Raw genomic sequence first — 16733 nt, 5'->3', positions numbered from 1 at the left:
GGGAATGTTTTTCCAGAAACGTGCCTCTAGGGTATTCTGGTGAGACCCAAGTCAGGAGAACACTACCCCTTTGTGATTGGAGTGGGAGTGCCCATCACCTCCCTGTCCCAGAAAAAGCTTCATAAAAGGCTCCAACTTCCCCAGACAAGTAGGTGTACACACCTCTGACTCAAGCCAGAGCAGCAAGGTGTCCCCTTTGCCTTTGTGGCAGGACCTACACTCTTCCAACAGGGTACTACCCCTGACCAGGCCCAGAACAACTCTCCCACTCTAAGAGTCCAGGGACCTACTTGCTGCCGAGGACGTCATCCTGAAGGAAAGTGCTTCTGGTGAGTCTCTGCTTTTAACACAAAGATCATCTTTTCCAAGGAAATACTAGGAGGCTAGCTCAAGACGGAAGCCACGAGGGTGGTGTGGCATGATTACTCCTGGCTTTCATGCATTTGGTCGGCCAGCATTGGTGGAGCACTGTTATGTGCCAGGCATGGAGAGCTGTAATCCCAAGGCTGCAACAGGTGCATTAATAGTAAGGGAGACAAGCAAATAAAACAATGAAGGTGATTGCCGAGGGTGTTAGAGGCATACCACAGAGAGGACAGGTACCCACCACCCAGCTGGGAAAGGGGCTTGACATGGAGGAGACAGAGCACAAGCTGAGTCTTGAGGGACTAGAAGCTGGTCAGACCACAGGGAGGAGGAGGGGGGTCCAGGCAGAAAGAGCAGGCTGTACAAAAGCAGAGGAAGAGGATTGCATTCAAGGGACTGCAGATAGTTTGGAAGGGCTGAAGCATGGGCTAGGAGAGCAGAAGACTCCATGGTGGGTCCTGCATGCCTGCCAGGCTCAGGAGCCTGAACACATCCCCACAGGGAATGGGAAGCCAATGATGAGATTTGAGCAAAAACTTGATGTTACCCAATTTGCTTTGTGGAGAGATCTCTGTGGCTGGTGTGTGAGGAATGGGTGCTTGAAGGTTCCATGGCAGCAAGTGAACCAATTAGGGCATGATAGGAGTAGCCTAAATGAGAAGGGAGGAAAGCTTGAACCACAGTGATGTATGGGGAGGAAGAGAAATCCTCAGATCCCAGGCATTTAGGAAGTAGCCAATAAAGACCTGTTCTAAGAACTGATGGTTGGTGATGAGGGGATGGAGAGGTGAAAGCTTGGCTGGGAGTGGCTGGGGTACTTTCTTGTTGAATGGCTTATCCAGTGCAGGGGAGGGAGGGGAAGTGGAGTCATCATCCATTAACTTTGCTAGATCATTTCAGGAACTACCTCACCTATTTTGAAAAGCAGGTCTTGTGTGACAGCTGTATTCCTCCTTTATAAGATGCTGGAAGATTTTCTAACCTTCTCATATCAGAGAGAGAAAGAAACTCAGGGCTGGTGAACTCAGTGATGTCCATCCATTATATTGAAGTTTTGCCAGTATTTTTATAACACCTTCACACAATCAGAGGTGCTCATTCAGTAATTAGGAGAGAGTCACAATGAATCTGGATCCTAGACTTGACCAATGCCCCCAATCCATCCTGAGTGGCCTTGCTGAGAACTTCCTTCCCAAGAATACAGAAAACTCAGTTCCAGCCAACAAGGAGGAAGTGAGTGAAGAAGTGAAATTAAGCAAGCCCTGGAAGGAAATGGCCAAATCACGTTCTATTATGTAACAACCAGCAAATAGAATAGAGACACAAGAGTTTGGGAGAGAAGAATTTTATCATAGATTTGAGGAGAGAAGAATTTTTCAGCACCTTTAAAAAAAAAAGTATATGATTCCATGGGCAGAAACCCTAAGGTGATTGGTTTGACCTTGCGTACAACAAAGTCTTACGGAAAAAGGAAAGGGCAAAGGAAATCAGGCAAGGGAGCTGCCAGGAGGAGCAGGTGAGAAAGTGAAGAAGAATAAGGAAGGAACTCAGAAAACGGGCACAGAGAAAACTAGGAACCCAGTTGGAAAATCCCCGTGCTACCCTGAGGGAGGGAGAAAGAATCAAACTCCCACAGCACATCCCAGCCAGGTGAGAAAAGGAGGGAAGACAAGGAACGAGTTCTCCCTAGTCCTGGGAGGGCAGTGTAGGAGACTTAGGGGCAGATCTGGGATCCTCCAGGCCAGCATCATTTGGAATATAACCAGGTCAGTAAGAAAGGAGTCTACAGATGGGCACCATGGACAGCACAAGAGGGGAAAAGAAATGTTCCTGACTGGGGGTTCCCATTGTGGCTCAGCAGTAAGGAATCCAACTAGTGTCCGTGAGGACTCAGGTTCCATCCCTGACCCCACTCAGTGGGTTAAGGATCCAGTGTTGTCAGAATTTACTTTGAAGGTCACCGATATATCTCAGATATGGCATTGCTGTGGCTGTGGCATAGGCTGACTGCTGCAGCTCTAAATCGACCCCTAGGCTGGGAACATCCATGTGCCCCAGGTGCGGCCCTAAAAAAATAAACAAAAAAATATTTGTAACAATAAAAGTGGTCTAAAATAGAAGAAAAAAGGATCTGCTTTGGGTTTAGCAAACCCATATATTGAGTCATGGCTCCAAGATTGTTTTTTCTTTTTACAGCTGCACCTACAGCATATGGAAGTTCCCAGGCTAGGGGTTGAATCAGAGTCTCAGCAGCAAGCCATAGACACAGCCATGGCAACGCCAGATCTGAGTCACTTCTGTGACCTAGGCTGTAGCTTGTGGCAATGCCTGATCCTTAACCCACTGATTGAGGCCAGGGATTGAACCCACATCCACAAGAAGACTGCATTGGGTCCTTAGCCCACTGAGCCACAATGGGAACTCCTGGTTCCAATATTTACTAGTGGTGTGGCCTTAGATGAGTGATTTCTCTTGTTGGCCTCAGTGTCCCCAAAGGCAAAAGAGCTCAAAACTATTTACCTTAAGCCTTATTGTGAAAATAGGAGTTCCCACTGGTCCAGCAGTAAGGATTCAACAGTTGTCACAGCAGTGGCTTGGGTTCATTCCCTGGCCTGGGAACGTCCACATGCTGTGGGTGTGGCCCACCAAAAAAGGTTTTTAAAGACTAAAAGAGATAATAAGAACAAAGTGCCTGGCACTTAGGAGGTGCTCAATAAAAGACAGTTTTGTTAACTTTTTTTCACATTGACAGATTTTATTAAGTCATAGATGATATTCAATACCATATAAGTTACAGGAGTATGTACCACATACTAAACCACAATTTGTAAAGGTTCTACTCATTTAGAGTGATTATAAAAGTTGCCTCTATTCCCTGTGTTGTATGAGATATCATTATAGCTTATTTTACAGATAATAGTTTGTACGTTCTAATTCCCTACCTCTCTATTTCCCCTCTGTCCCCCACTGGTAACCACCAGTTTGTTCACTGTAATTGTGAGTCTGCTTCTTTTTTTGTTATATTCACTAGTTTGTTGTATTTTTTAGATTCCACACATAAATGATATAATATAGTGTCTGCTTTCTCTGTCTAACTTATTTCTTTTAGTATAATACCCTCCAAATTTATACTTGTCATTGCAAATGGAAAATTGTCATTCTTTTCTATGCCTTAGTAGAATTTCATGATCTATATATACACACACACACACACACACACACACACTATGTGTGTGTGTATATATATATATACACACATATATATATACACACATATATATCACATTTTTTTGGCCACCCCATGGCATAGGAAATTCCCAAACCAGGGATAAGACCTGAGCCACAGCAGCAAGGGCAGGTCCCTTTAACCCACTATGCAAGGCAGGGGATAGAACCTGCATTCTGGCACTCCAGAGTCACCTCCTATCCTGGTGCACCACAGTGGGAACTCCTTATCACATATCTTTATCCATTCATTTCTTGACGGACACTTAGGTTGCTTCCATATCTTGACCATTACAAATCATGCTGCTATAACACTGGGGTACATGTATCTTTTCAAATTAGCATGTTTGTTCTTTTCAGATATATACTCAGGAGTGGAATTGCTGATAGTTCTATTTTCAATTTTTTGAGAAACTTCCATACCGTTTTCCTAACCAGCTTCACCAATTTACATTCCTACAAAGAGTGCACGAGGATTCCCTTTTCTCCACATCTTGCCCACATTTCTTATTTGTGATCTCCTTGATGATAGCCATTCAGGCAGGTGTGAGGTGATGGCTTGTGATTTTGATTTGCATTTCTCTGATGATGCTGAGCAGTGTTGAGCATCTTGTTATGTACCTGGTGGTCATTTACATTCCCTCTTTGGAAAAACATCTCCTCAGACACTCTGCTCACTTTTTAATAAGGCTGGGATTTTTTTGATGCTGTACAAGCAAGGACAGAATTTTTTTTTGTCTTTTTGCCATTTCTTTGGCCACTCCCATGGCATATGGAAGTTCCCAGGGTAGGGGTCCAATTGGAGCTGTAGCCACCAGCCTACACCAGAGCCACAGCAACTCGAGATCTGAGCCAAGTCTGCAACCTACACCACAGCTCACAGCAATGCCAGATCCTTAACCCACTGAGCAAGGCCATGGATAAAAACCACAACCTCATGGTTCCTAGTCGGATTCATTAACCAGTGCACTACAATGGGAACTCCAAAAACATCTTTTTTTAAGTATTGTTTCTAGATTTGTCTCCAATAGAAATGGTGTAATACAGTGGTATGTGACATGGGTGGGGAGGGGGCAAGGTCACATCCCACAATCGGCCAGACATGTCTCCTTAAGCTCATCCACTTACACATTACCCATGGCTGCTTTCTCACAGCAATGGCAGAGTTGAGTAGTTGCAGAAAAACCTCAAATATTTGCTCTCTAGCTCTTTATAAATACTGTCTCTAGAATCCTGGTATAAGTTGTATCAGAAGTCTGTTTTTGTGGCTTACTCTCCTATATCCAGTACATGCGAGAATAGATACAGGAGTACCCATTATGGTTCAGCAGTAATGAACCCAACTAGCATCCATGAGGATGAAGAGTCAATCCTTGGTCTCACTCAGTGGGTTAAGGACCTGCTGTTGCCATGAGCTAGAGTGTGTAGGTCACACACTTGGCTCAGATCTAGCATTGCTGTGGCTGTAGTATAGCCCAGAGCTGCAGCTCTGATTCATCTCCGAGCCTGAGCACTTCCATAGGCTGCAGGTGAGGCCCAAAAGTGTCAAAAAGAAAAAAAGAAAAAAAAAAGAAAGAAAGGGAGAAAAGGAAGAAATGGAAAGAAAAGATATAGAGCACAAAGGGCTCAGTACCCACCTCAAACACCCTGGGCTTTTCTGTTGGATCCAAAGGAAGGCGAGTTTTCATTGGGTTCTCAGAGGTGAAATAACAACCCAGCCAACAGGGAGAGACCACTGGAGACCATATACCTCACTGGACCAAGGCATCTGCTTTGATATGTAAGCCTCCTTGTTCTCCACCTGGGGGGAGAATAAAGCATTCCCGGAGTCTTCCTGTCCCCTCTCTGACTTTGGGTCCAAGAGGTCAGGCTGCAGAGGCCCAACTCAGATGCTGCTGTGAGAGGAAGCACAGAGGTCTCAAAACTGAAAATCAGACTGCCCAATCCCCAATAAGCCCTGAAGCAGAAGGAAAAGGAGTGGGGTATCCATGGAGACAGGTGTAGCTACACAGGACATCGTTCACATTTTCAGTTACCAGAGAGACCCCCAGAAATAATGGAAGGAAAATGACAGACTCATGACCCATGCGAGGAAGTCATTGCCAAGGATGAGATGGGTCTTGGGGAACATGGTAGGGATGGTCATGGCTTCGTTCTTTCTGTGCTGAGCAAGAGGGTGAACAAGGAAGGAATGATCCATGGCAGAGAGCAGACACTACGGCATGTATGGAGATGCTATGCGAACTAACCCGTGATTCTTTTGTCTTCTTGTTCAAAATCATTGAAGACCATTTGGGTGAGGCCAACCTTGATCAGAGAGGCTAGAAGCCCAAGATCAGGCATAAGATGGCACCAAGACCCTTGCTGCTCTGAATCACTGCCAGGCTTCTGTCTCAGAGGAATAACCTACTAGGGTGGAGGGCAGCTTTCAGATGAGAAGGGCTTGTGTGATTCAATAGCCGAAGCGTTCCCCAAAAGCTGGAGCTCCCTATGACATTCTGGCATTGCCAACCGCCTACTTCTGCTGGGTCCATTTCCCTGGCTTTGCATGTCCATCTGTATCATCATCACTCTTCAGGCCCTCCCTTGGTGTGACAACATCCACAGTGAGATGGTTTCTGCTTTGGGGGAACCAGAAGGACGTGCTGTAGCCTGAGTGGTCTCCTTGGAAAAACAGGGTTTGATACATGCTTTGTGCAGACTGCCTGCTTGACACAATAAGAGGTTTCACTTCCTGAGATGGACAGGCTGCTGCCTGGTTTTGGGTCCAGGGTCCAGTGTTGGGATGAGACACATGGCAGACCTGCAGAGACTACTATGTCAAAGGCCATTGCCCCACAGTTCCAACATTTCCCTTGAGCAGAGAGAATGAAGGTTCATGCCCCCTGGAAACTAGAAGATGAAGGAGGACATTCCTTCCTGCCCTGTATCTCACGTCCCAGAAACAGGATGCTTGAATGCCTTGCTTACCTCCCTTCCTGCCACTGGTGTTCAGCCTCCTTCACTCAGCTTCTAATCACATCGGAGACTCAAGGCCCCTCTGTGTTCTCCGTCAGGAGCACCCACAGAGCTAAAACACCACCAGGTCACGCAGATCCTCAGCATAAGTATCTGAAGAAGGTGGTTTTCCTTCAGTGAAGCTTGTGGACCAGGAGTTAATCTCCAGAGTGGATGTTCTGAAGGCAAATAAGAATCAACCATCAGGCTCCCAAGGCAGGGCCTCTGGGGAGTCTGCAGAACCAGACACCCAATTTTATGAGGGCTTAGACTTGGAGACTGACTAGGGCTCACCAAACCCACAGGAAATGGATGCACCCAACAGGATGCAGCTTTCAGAGTCCCTGTGGAACATACACCTTGCCAAAGATGAGATTCTTGGGTCTGCATTCCTGAGGTCAATGTACCGGGAGCCAAATCACAAGGCTGGGGAATGAACCCACTGTGTGATCCTTGCCCACAGTAGAGTCAATTTCCCTCCTGTCTGTGAAAGTCAGGAACTCTGTCCCATGAATAATACTGAGCAAGCCCAGGGCTTGGCACAGAGTAGGCACAGGCATGCTTATTTGAGTGAAAACACTGTCGAATTCCTGCTCACTCATTCAGGCAGACAAACTTTTCTGCCTGAATGTGCATGTCACACCCTGTGCTAGACTCAGCTCTGAAAGAGTTCATGGCATCCTGAGGGAACCTCGTAAGTGAACAAGGTTTCAATTCAGTGCTTTGGGTACTGTAGTAGGTGTGACAGAGTGGGAAGAGAACACACCCTCCTGGGCTCCATGCACCTTTTATATATTTATTTATCTATCTATCTATTTATTTGTTTGTTTGTTTATTTATTTATTTATTTATTTAGTTATTTATTTATTTATTGTCTTTTTAGGGCCAAACCCACAGCATATGGAAGCTCCCAGGCTAGGATTCAAATCAGAGTCATAGCACCAGCCTACGCCATAGCCACAGCAATGCCAGATTATAGCTGCATCTGCAAACTACACCAAAGCTTGTGGCAACACCAACTCCTTAACCCACTGAGGAATCTACCCTGCATCCTCATGGATACTAGTCAGGTTCTTAGCCATGACAGGAACTCCTCCATGCACCTTTTCTAGCCTGGTCATGCATTCATTCTTGCAGGGCTACCTTGGGACAGTACCCTGAGCACTCGCTCTTCTTGTGTCTGAGTGAAAAAAGTCTGTTGCCTTCCTGCACACTAACAACAAAATACCTCTACATGAAACAAAGAAAGCCATCCATTTACAGTAGCATCAAAACCAATAAAAATACTGAGGAATAAGTTTCACTAAGAAGGCGAAATGTCTGTCCACTGAAAAATATAAAGCACGGATGAAAGAAATTGAAGACACAAATAAATAGAAAGATATCCCATGTTTGGGACTGAAGTGATTAGTATTGTTGAAATGTCCATGCTACCTAAGGCCATCTATAGATTCAAGGCAGATCCTCTCAAAATTCCCATGGCATATTTCTTAGAAATAGGAGAGATAATGCTAAAACTTGCATGGAACAACCAAAAAATAGCCAAAACCACCTTGAGAAGAAACGACAAAGCTGGAGGCATCGCACTTCATGATTTCAGACTATATTACAAATATAGACACATATCTATGTAACTTAGTCATTAAAAAGAAGAAAACCCTGCATTTGTGACATCAATGAACCCTGAAGGCATTCTGCTTAGTGACATATGTCAGCAAAACACAAATGCTATATGATCTCTTTTCGATGTGGACACTTAAAAGGAAAAAAAATCACAACTCGTAGGAACAAAGAAAAGAATAGCGGTTACTCAGGGGCGGGAGAAATGGGGAGATGTTGGAGATGTTGGTCAAAGGGGACCTAGTTTCAGTTATAAGGCAGTTATAAGTGCTGGGAATCTAATGTACAGCACGGGAACTGTTAGTAACTATTCTGTATGATAGAGTTGAAAGTTGCTAAGAGATAAGATCCTAAATGTTCTCACCACCAATACACACACACATATATAAATATATGTGCATGGACATGTATATATATATATATATATATAATCATGTGGGCTGATGGGTGTCTTAACGAGCATCCTCATTGTGGTAATCTTTCTTCAATATACACTTCATCCTGTTGTATGCAGTCTCACACAATGGTATATGTGAATTCTATCACAATAAAGGTAGAGGGGAAAAAAACAATGTCTAATATCTCTCAGAGTTACCATGGGATATAGTCCCAGCTGGATATTCTTATTGTAAAAGTTCCACTTTTCAGAGTTCAGAGGAAACATTCTTTTAGGCAAAAAGCACCTCTGCATTTTCAAAAGGGAATGTGATCATGAAGCTTGACTTATTCACAATCTTTTCAAATATGTCTTCAACCCAGGCTCCTTTCACCATTTATCAAAGATTGATATAGATTCCATATGGAATCAACTAGGGTACCAGCACCTTGTCTGAGGGGTTGGATGAACTCACCCCATCAGGAGCCTGCACCCCCACACAACTATGTTTTCTCTCTTTCACCCTGGAAAGATCAAAGTTTCCCTACCAAAGGCTCCAGTATTTGACCCAGGGCCCCCCAGGTTGAGAACAGCACAATGGGTTCAGAATCCACATGGTTACGGTCACTTCCTTAGGCCCATTTATCCATCTCCAGGTGGAAAGTTTCCTAAACTTAAGTCCAAGGAGGGAGGGAGGGAGAATTTGTTTGTGTGTGTGTGTGTGTGTGTGTGTGTATGTGGTTTTGTTCAATTTTGTCCCAGAGATCTAAATTCAAACATTCTTCTAATCTAGGAAACCCCAGTATTTCTGTTTGACACCAGGAGCACAACAGTTGTCAGAAGAAAAAACATATATTTGCATATGATGACACATTTGCAAAAAAAAATAGTGTCATCCTTTCTTACCACTTCCAGAGATTGGAGAGTGATTTCAGGTTACCCGCTCCCAGAAGTTCCCATCAATCCTCTTTTTAAAATTTTTTTAATTTGGTTGTGAAATCAGTTAACCAAAGGGAAATTTCTCAGCTCTTCACTTCTTCGTTTAAAGGCTATAAAGAGTGAGGGAGAAATTGGCAGACAGTATACCTCTTGGAGGCACACAGGCCATTCAGGGACCCTACCCTCTCTAGCCAGTCTACATTGCTCATGTGTCACTTTAACTCCTCCTTATGGCTAGTCCTAAGAGAGCTTCTCCCTCCCTCTCTCTCTCTCTCTCTGTCTCTCTCTCTCTGTCTCTCTCTCTGTCTCTGTCTCTCTTCCCCCTGATTCTTTCTCTCCCCCTCTCCCTCCCTTCATGCCTCTCTGTCTGAGTGCTGGGCTATTTGCAAAAAAGCCAGGTTTACTATAATGCTATAGCTTGTAAAATATGGGGGGGGGGCGGAGTTCCTGCTGTGGGTCAGGGGAAATGAATCTGACTAGCATCCATAAGGATGCAGGTTCGATCCATGGCCTCGTACATTTGGCTATAATCTGGCGTTGCCATGAGCTGTGATGTAGGTAGCTCAGATCTGGTGATGCTGTAGTGGTGATATAGACCAGCAGCTGCAGCTCCAATTTGACCCCTAGCCTAGGAACCTCTAAATGCAACAGGTGTGGCCCTAAAAAGACTATATATATATATATATATATATATATATATATATATATATATATTATAAATTAACACTGCTTATTTAGAATGTCAATATCCAACTTCTGCCCCAGGTCTAACAAATGCACTTCTGGTGTGGGCTTACATTAGCAAATACTTTTCTCTGGACCCAAAGGAGGGCTCCTTCATCCATTCACTCATTCATTCAAAGACTCGTTCTTTGCTGGCCTGCAGTGTACTAGATGCCAAAGGAAAATCACCCGTGAAAGCAGCCCTGGTGGGGACTGGCACAGCAAATGGTCACTCATTTTCTCCTCTTTACACAGGTTTCTGAAGCAGCCATGGCCACGGTACCTGAACCTGCCAAGGAAGTGATGGCTAACAATGGGTCAGTGGGGAAACTGGTACCAGTAATGCGAGCAAGGTTCTCTTCTCAAGAGCACAGTGTTAGCTGTGCTTAGAGACCAGATTTGTCCCTCATCCTGCCTCTTTAGTGGCAAGCAGGGTTCCAGGTTAACCTGGTTTAAAGACTCATTTCCCACTGTAAGTCTGGACTTGATGTCATTGCAGCGGGCCACCTACAATTGGCAAACAGGAAGAAGGGATTCCATGTGGATGACACAAGGGATCTTGTGGCATGTCCAGCTTCAGTGGGAAGGAAAGCTCCAGTTTTAACTGGGCTGGAAGGGGTCTCGAGATCCAACAGAGAGCAGCTGGGGTACCTGCCCTGCCTCCTAGGCTGCTCCAGGAATATGCCCATGGAAACTGCTAGCTCCAGGCAGCCCTGAGGAACAAGCTGTTTGCAGTTTCCTATTAACAGTGAAGATCGCTTGCAGGGAAGGTAAATTCGTCCTGCCCAGGGGACATAACTGAGCAAGCTCTCTGCTTTTATTACAGTGACAACAATAATGGTCTGTTATTTGAGGCTGATGGCCCCAAAGAGATGAAGGTAAGGCCATGGGCTTAGCTCCCAACACATGCAGGGGCTCGGGCAGGGGAAAGTCTCAAGGAAAGGGCTCTGGGCCCCCTTATTCCTATGGAATTCTGTGGTGAACTGACTCGCCTTCTCCAGTGAGACTGATGCAGGCCACTCCTCAGTTCCGGCGGCACCACAGCGGTTCACTGAGCCTTGGTGATGGTGGCCATGCTTGAGGAGGGTGAGAAGAAATGATGGTAGAGAGAGTGTTTGCTGTGTCATGTTGGCAAGGCAGCCAAGGCTTCAATGCACAGTTGCTTCTCCTTTTAGAAAAAGGGGTTCAGCCCTAAAAATGATGAAACTCTGTCAATCACTAGAGTCAAACTCTGAGACCCATTTTCTCCAGCCCTGGGTGGGGGTGTGGTTTATCTGTCTGGCCCACCCTCCCACTGCCTCTGCCAGGGGCTGGAGCCTCTGTGCTGGGCAGGAACTTCTTGCTTTCCTCTGAGCTGTTAGAGGTCTCTTTAACTGTCTTCAAGACGTTAAACCATTCTTGTGCCCAGGGGCAACTTCAAGCCTTAATACACAGTTTCTCTGAACAAAGGGAAAGTGGGAAGCTCTTTCACAAATATCAACCACAATTTTGGGGGGTTTGGGAGGTTTTTTGGCCCCAGGGGGGACATGTAGAAGTTCCCAGCAGGGGAACCACGCACCTTTTACAGTGTTTGCGAGATGCTTCTGCAACAGCTTTTAAAAGACAAAAGCTTGTAGAGAATAATTGAAAACTCATTGATTGAGCATAGAAGTATTGATAATATGATCATCACAGCCATGAAAAATTTAATACATAGTCTTGTGCTTTGGGTTTCCAAACAGGTAAAAATGTAAGAAGGCATACGTTTATGGTTAGGTGGAGCATGTGTCAGAAAACACAAACAAGGTTAAAATGGGATTTATTCTCAAAGAATACCATGTAGGGTGTCAGAAAGCCCACATTCAGGTTTGGGGTCTGCCTCTCACTTGCCACATGCCTATGGGTAAACCACTGAACCTCTCTGGGCTGCAGAGAGATGAAAGATTCTCTGGAGAAGCTCTGTTATCCCCTCCTGCATCCCGTCTCATGTCAAAATGGGCGTTCTCAGGCCCAGCCACCTACCACACTGACATTCTTGATCTATCCACAGTGCCGCACCCAAAACCTTGACCTCAGCCCTCTGGGAGATGGGAGCATCCAGCTGCAAATCTCCCACCAGCTCTGCAATGAGAGCTCCAGGCAGACGGTGTCTGTGATTGTGGCAAAGGAGAAGCCGATGAATCCCTCCTCCCAGGTCGTCTGCGATGATGACCCGAAGAGCATCTTTTCATCCGTCTTTGAAGAAGGTACCTAGGGAAAGCTGAGGGCAGACAGGAGATCTCTGGTCCTTTCCTTCTCAGAGGCCATAACTCAATGGTCAGCTAAACTCTCCTGAAGCTGAAACCCTTCAAAAGTAGAAGGCCCAGGAGTTCCCTGGTGGCTCAGTGGAATCCAGTGTTGTCACTGCTGTGGCTTGGGTTTGCTCGCTGGCCGAGGAACGTCCAACTGCCATAGGCACAGCCAAAAAAATAAAAATAAATTTTAAATAGAATGCCCAGCAGTGAGAGGAAAACAGAGAGGTCTGGAAACCCAACTAACCACTTTTGTAGTTGAAACAATTCTTTTTATTTTTTGTCTTACATCAGATTGTTTTCTTCTCTTAAAAGGAATTCTTCTTTAGTGGAATAATGATGTACCTGGCTAGTGCTATTAATCAGAGGAATGGAGGCTTTTCTGGAACTTATAGGCATGCATAAAAAGTACCCAAAATACTATATATCTCCATACATTACTACATATAATCCAACTTGGTGATGGTTTTAGTTTTCTCTTGAGTTATTGATATTATTCTTAAAACAGGACCTGGAGGAAATCACGTTGTGGCTCAGCAGTTGCCAACCTGACTAGTATCCATGAGGATGTGCATTCAATCCCTGGCCTTGCTCAAGGGTTAAGGATCCAACATTGCCATGAGCTGCAGCATAGGTCACAGACAAGGCTCAGATTCTGCATTGCTGTGGCTGTGGTGTAGGCCAGCAGCTACAGCTCTGAGTTGACACTAAGCCTGGGAAATTCCATATGCCATGGATGTGGCCCTGAAAAGACAGGAGTAAAAAGCAGGACCATGATGACTACTCACAATTGCAAAGCTCCTAGTCATTCTCAGGGTGCTCTCAGTTACATTTTATCCCCGTGAGTCTCAGAAGGTCCCTGCTGGGCCAGTGTGTGCCATTGCCTTTTTGCAGAAGGAGTTCTGTGGCTCTTCCACAGCAAGCAATAAAGCTGAAGCTTGAACCCATATCTTAAGGCACCGGGTCCAGTGTTCTCATCCACCCCAGCTTCCTCCCCACCAATATTAGAATCAGACTGTGGCTGACCTCCCTCAGATGTCTTCCAAGGCACCAGATCCTGCCGCTTCACATCATTAGGTTTGCTCTTCTAATCTTCTACCTAAAAGACACCTCTGCTCCACATTTCAGAGCCCATCATCCTTGAAAAGCATGCCAATGGTTTTCTCTGTGATGCCACCCCCGTGCAGTCCGTGGACTGCAAACTCCAGGACAAAGATGAAAAAGCCCTGGTGCTGGCTGGCCCACATGAGCTGGAGGCTCTCCACCTCCTCACAGGGGACTCGAAGAGAGAAGGTACCTGGGGACACCCTGATTCTTTTCTTGGCCTCCTGGAAACGTGCCAATTATCTCTATCTTCAACAAAGTAGACCATTTAGGCAAATGATTGACATGAATGCAATATCATAGAATACAGAGTGTGTACATGCTTTATGTAGGTCCTAGCAAGAATGCCAGGATGAGGCCCCTAGCAGGTTCATTTTCAGCAAGAGAGGTGACAAGCACATCCAGGACCACAGTCCAGCCAAGTCACTTAAAGGCAGTGCGATGTCAGTGCTTCTGTTGGAAAGGGGTCATTTGATGGACAGGACCTAACTGCCTGTGGGTGCCTTCTTCCTGTTGTGGAGGTCAAAACTAGAATGGCAAAGAGATAATTTGTCCCTCCTCATTCCCAACTTTGCCCACTTGCCCCTAACATCCTTCCCACCCAATACCAGATGGTTCCTGAGAAGCCGATCTTACTGACGAGCAGGAACTTGTATCTCTGTCACTGTCACTGGCCATTGTTTCAAGTCTGGGGAGCCCACTGGTTGTGGGAATCTGCCTGGCCCCCTGCCACTGTGGCTGGGCCCCGTATGCAGGGGTGTGACCAGGGGGCAGATCAAAGGAGCAGTGTGGTCTCATCCAAGCTGCTGAGCTTGGAGAGAGGCATCACAGGGGGAAAGCTTCTCAGCTTGGCCAAGACAATTCTGTTTCTCTCGAATTGCATTAGAAGCACAACCTTGGGGCCTCCAAGGGAGACAGCTGTGACGAAGGAAGAGTAAAATGAGCATCTCTCTTTGGACCACTTCTCCTAGTCAAGCAGCCCTCCTCCTTCAAGTTCATCCCACTGGCTGCGCCATGTTCCTGAAACAGATCTGTGCCTGACGTCCTGTGGGAATCTGGTTTTACTTCTTTTCTTGCTGTTCACATTGGTCAGACGGTTCTGGTGTTGTGGATAGGCACATCACCAGGCAGGGACAAGATGGCTTTCTTTCTTCTAAAAATCAGAGCTTCTAATTGTTTATGGCCACTGTGGTGAGGCTCTGAGAAGCCCCCAGACCCTTCTTTGGGGAAAAACCTGATTCAACCAACTGAACCTGTTATTGTCTGGGAGAAGCCAGCTCTCCTGTCTATGAGGCCATAGGAATTTTGGATGCCAACGAGGATCCTAAATGGCACCAGTCCTAGGCTAAGGGTCCAGTGCTTGGAGCAACTCTGCAGTGCTATGTCCCTGACCACAGGCCCCTCTCCTTCCCCCAGTGGTGTTCTGCATGAGCTTTGTGCAAGGAGATGACAGCGATGACAAGATACCTGTGACCTTAGGGATCAAGGGAAAGAATCTGTACCTGTCTTGTGTGATGAAAGATGACACGCCCACCCTGCAGCTGGAGGTGAGTGAGTACCAAGGGCTGAAGGCCCTTCTTGGGCTTCTCTGAAGCACCCCCAGCCATTACCTCCAAGACAGTGACCTCTTCCCCCCTACCCACCCCCAGAAAGTCTGGGAGCAGAACCACTTGGTAATTTTCCATATGTGTAAATAAGTTGAATATAATAAGTTCAGGTAAGGGTTAATGCAGGTAACTTTCACTCCCGTTGTGGCAAGTTAAATCGTTCTGCTGATGTGCTTACATCCTGCCATTGTTAGCCCCCCATCGATCATACAATGTTGGGATTGGAAGGGGAGTCTCTTGGTAGGGTTGCTCCATTTGGTAGATGACACTTTGGGAACTTAATTGATTCAAAGCACCTGTCACCTGTCATCATCTCCATGCCACTCCCCAAATCATACTTGCCCCCACCAGCATTCCCAGCAAAAGCTTCCTCTCCAAGTTGAAGTCATTCTAGCCAGGGCCATGAGGAAATACACAGCACAAGTCCCTGGAACCTAGGTACTTCCAGAAGCTTTCATCTAATTTTCACTTTTAACAACCTTCCCATCTGTGTCATGCTCCCTACCATTTGGCACTGTTTCAGAAAAGGATGAGGGCTCTTTTGGTCACCATACTGAAGGCTGGGGTCACAAAGATATGTCAGGGCCCTGGCCCTTGCCCCTGTGACCTATTTATATGTTTCATCTCTAGCTGACCTGGAGAACATCTTTTCCCAGATCAGAGTAGGGTATCTTTGACCTGTCCCTTGCAACAAACGTGTATTTCTGCTTTGCTGCAGGATGTAGACCCCAAAAGTTACCCAAAGAGGGACATGGAGAAGCGATTTGTCTTCTACAAGACAGAAATCAAGAACAGAGTTGAATTCGAGTCTGCCCTGTACCCCAACTGGTACATCAGCACCTCTCAGGCAGAACAAAAGCCCGTCTTCCTGGGAAACTCCAAAGGCCGCCATGATATAACTGACTTCACCATGGAAGTCCTCTCTCCCTAAGGAAAGCCATACCCAGAGGGTCCACATGGGCTGAAGAACCCCGGAGGCTGGCAGAAGGGGACTAGAAGAGTTGGTACATGGTTGCTGCCTGAATTTCACTATTGCCTAATCGATGCCCAGCTGTCTTCCCTAGATTAGTGCTAAGGAGATCCCCCTGCCCCCCAGTGAGGAGGAACAGCCCCCTCCTCTCCAAGTCCATGCCCAGACCCCATCCTCTAAGCCAGCCTTCTCTCACCCCTTCTCCTCACTCAAAGCCAGCCTGGTGGGAACCATGGCACACTAGGGTCACTGGCAGTCCTCTGTCCTTGGCACCCAGCTTCTCATGATCGATCACTGAACTATTTATTTATTTAATTGTGGGTTGGTCTATTTAATTTAATTCAAGGGGGCCAAGAAGCAGCAGTGTCTGTGAAAGATCTTAGTCTTCCATAGCTATGGAATCAATTTCTTTGGGGTGAGTGTGCCACCTTTATCATCTCTCACCAAGCCTGAAAACATAATAAGCTCAAATTATTTAAAGAAGAATGCTTATGAATGAAGAAGGATGATCAGATTGTTCAATGATTCTGAAATAA

General features: G+C 46.0%; 1 protein-coding gene across 1 annotated transcript; it reads left to right on the top strand.

Annotated features, from left to right (window-relative positions):
• Positions 1-286: 286 nt before the first annotated feature.
• Positions 287-16418, top strand: LOC125127710 (interleukin-1 beta-like). Its single transcript, XM_047781174.1, has 7 exons — positions 287-329; positions 10502-10563; positions 11073-11124; positions 12276-12471; positions 13645-13809; positions 15037-15167; positions 15946-16418. The coding sequence occupies exons 2-7, from the start codon at positions 10517-10519 to the stop codon at positions 16156-16158; spliced, it is 804 nt and encodes a 267-aa protein (XP_047637130.1). The 5' UTR covers positions 287-329; positions 10502-10516; the 3' UTR covers positions 16159-16418.
• The last annotated feature ends 315 nt before the right edge of the window (positions 16419-16733 follow it).

The sequence above is a fragment of the Phacochoerus africanus genome, chromosome 5 (assembly GCF_016906955.1).
Source record: "Phacochoerus africanus isolate WHEZ1 chromosome 5, ROS_Pafr_v1, whole genome shotgun sequence".
NCBI lineage: Eukaryota > Metazoa > Chordata > Mammalia > Artiodactyla > Suidae > Phacochoerus > Phacochoerus africanus.
The sequence above is the reverse complement of the archived record's forward strand: the minus strand, read 5'-3'. Positions and strand labels throughout refer to the sequence as shown.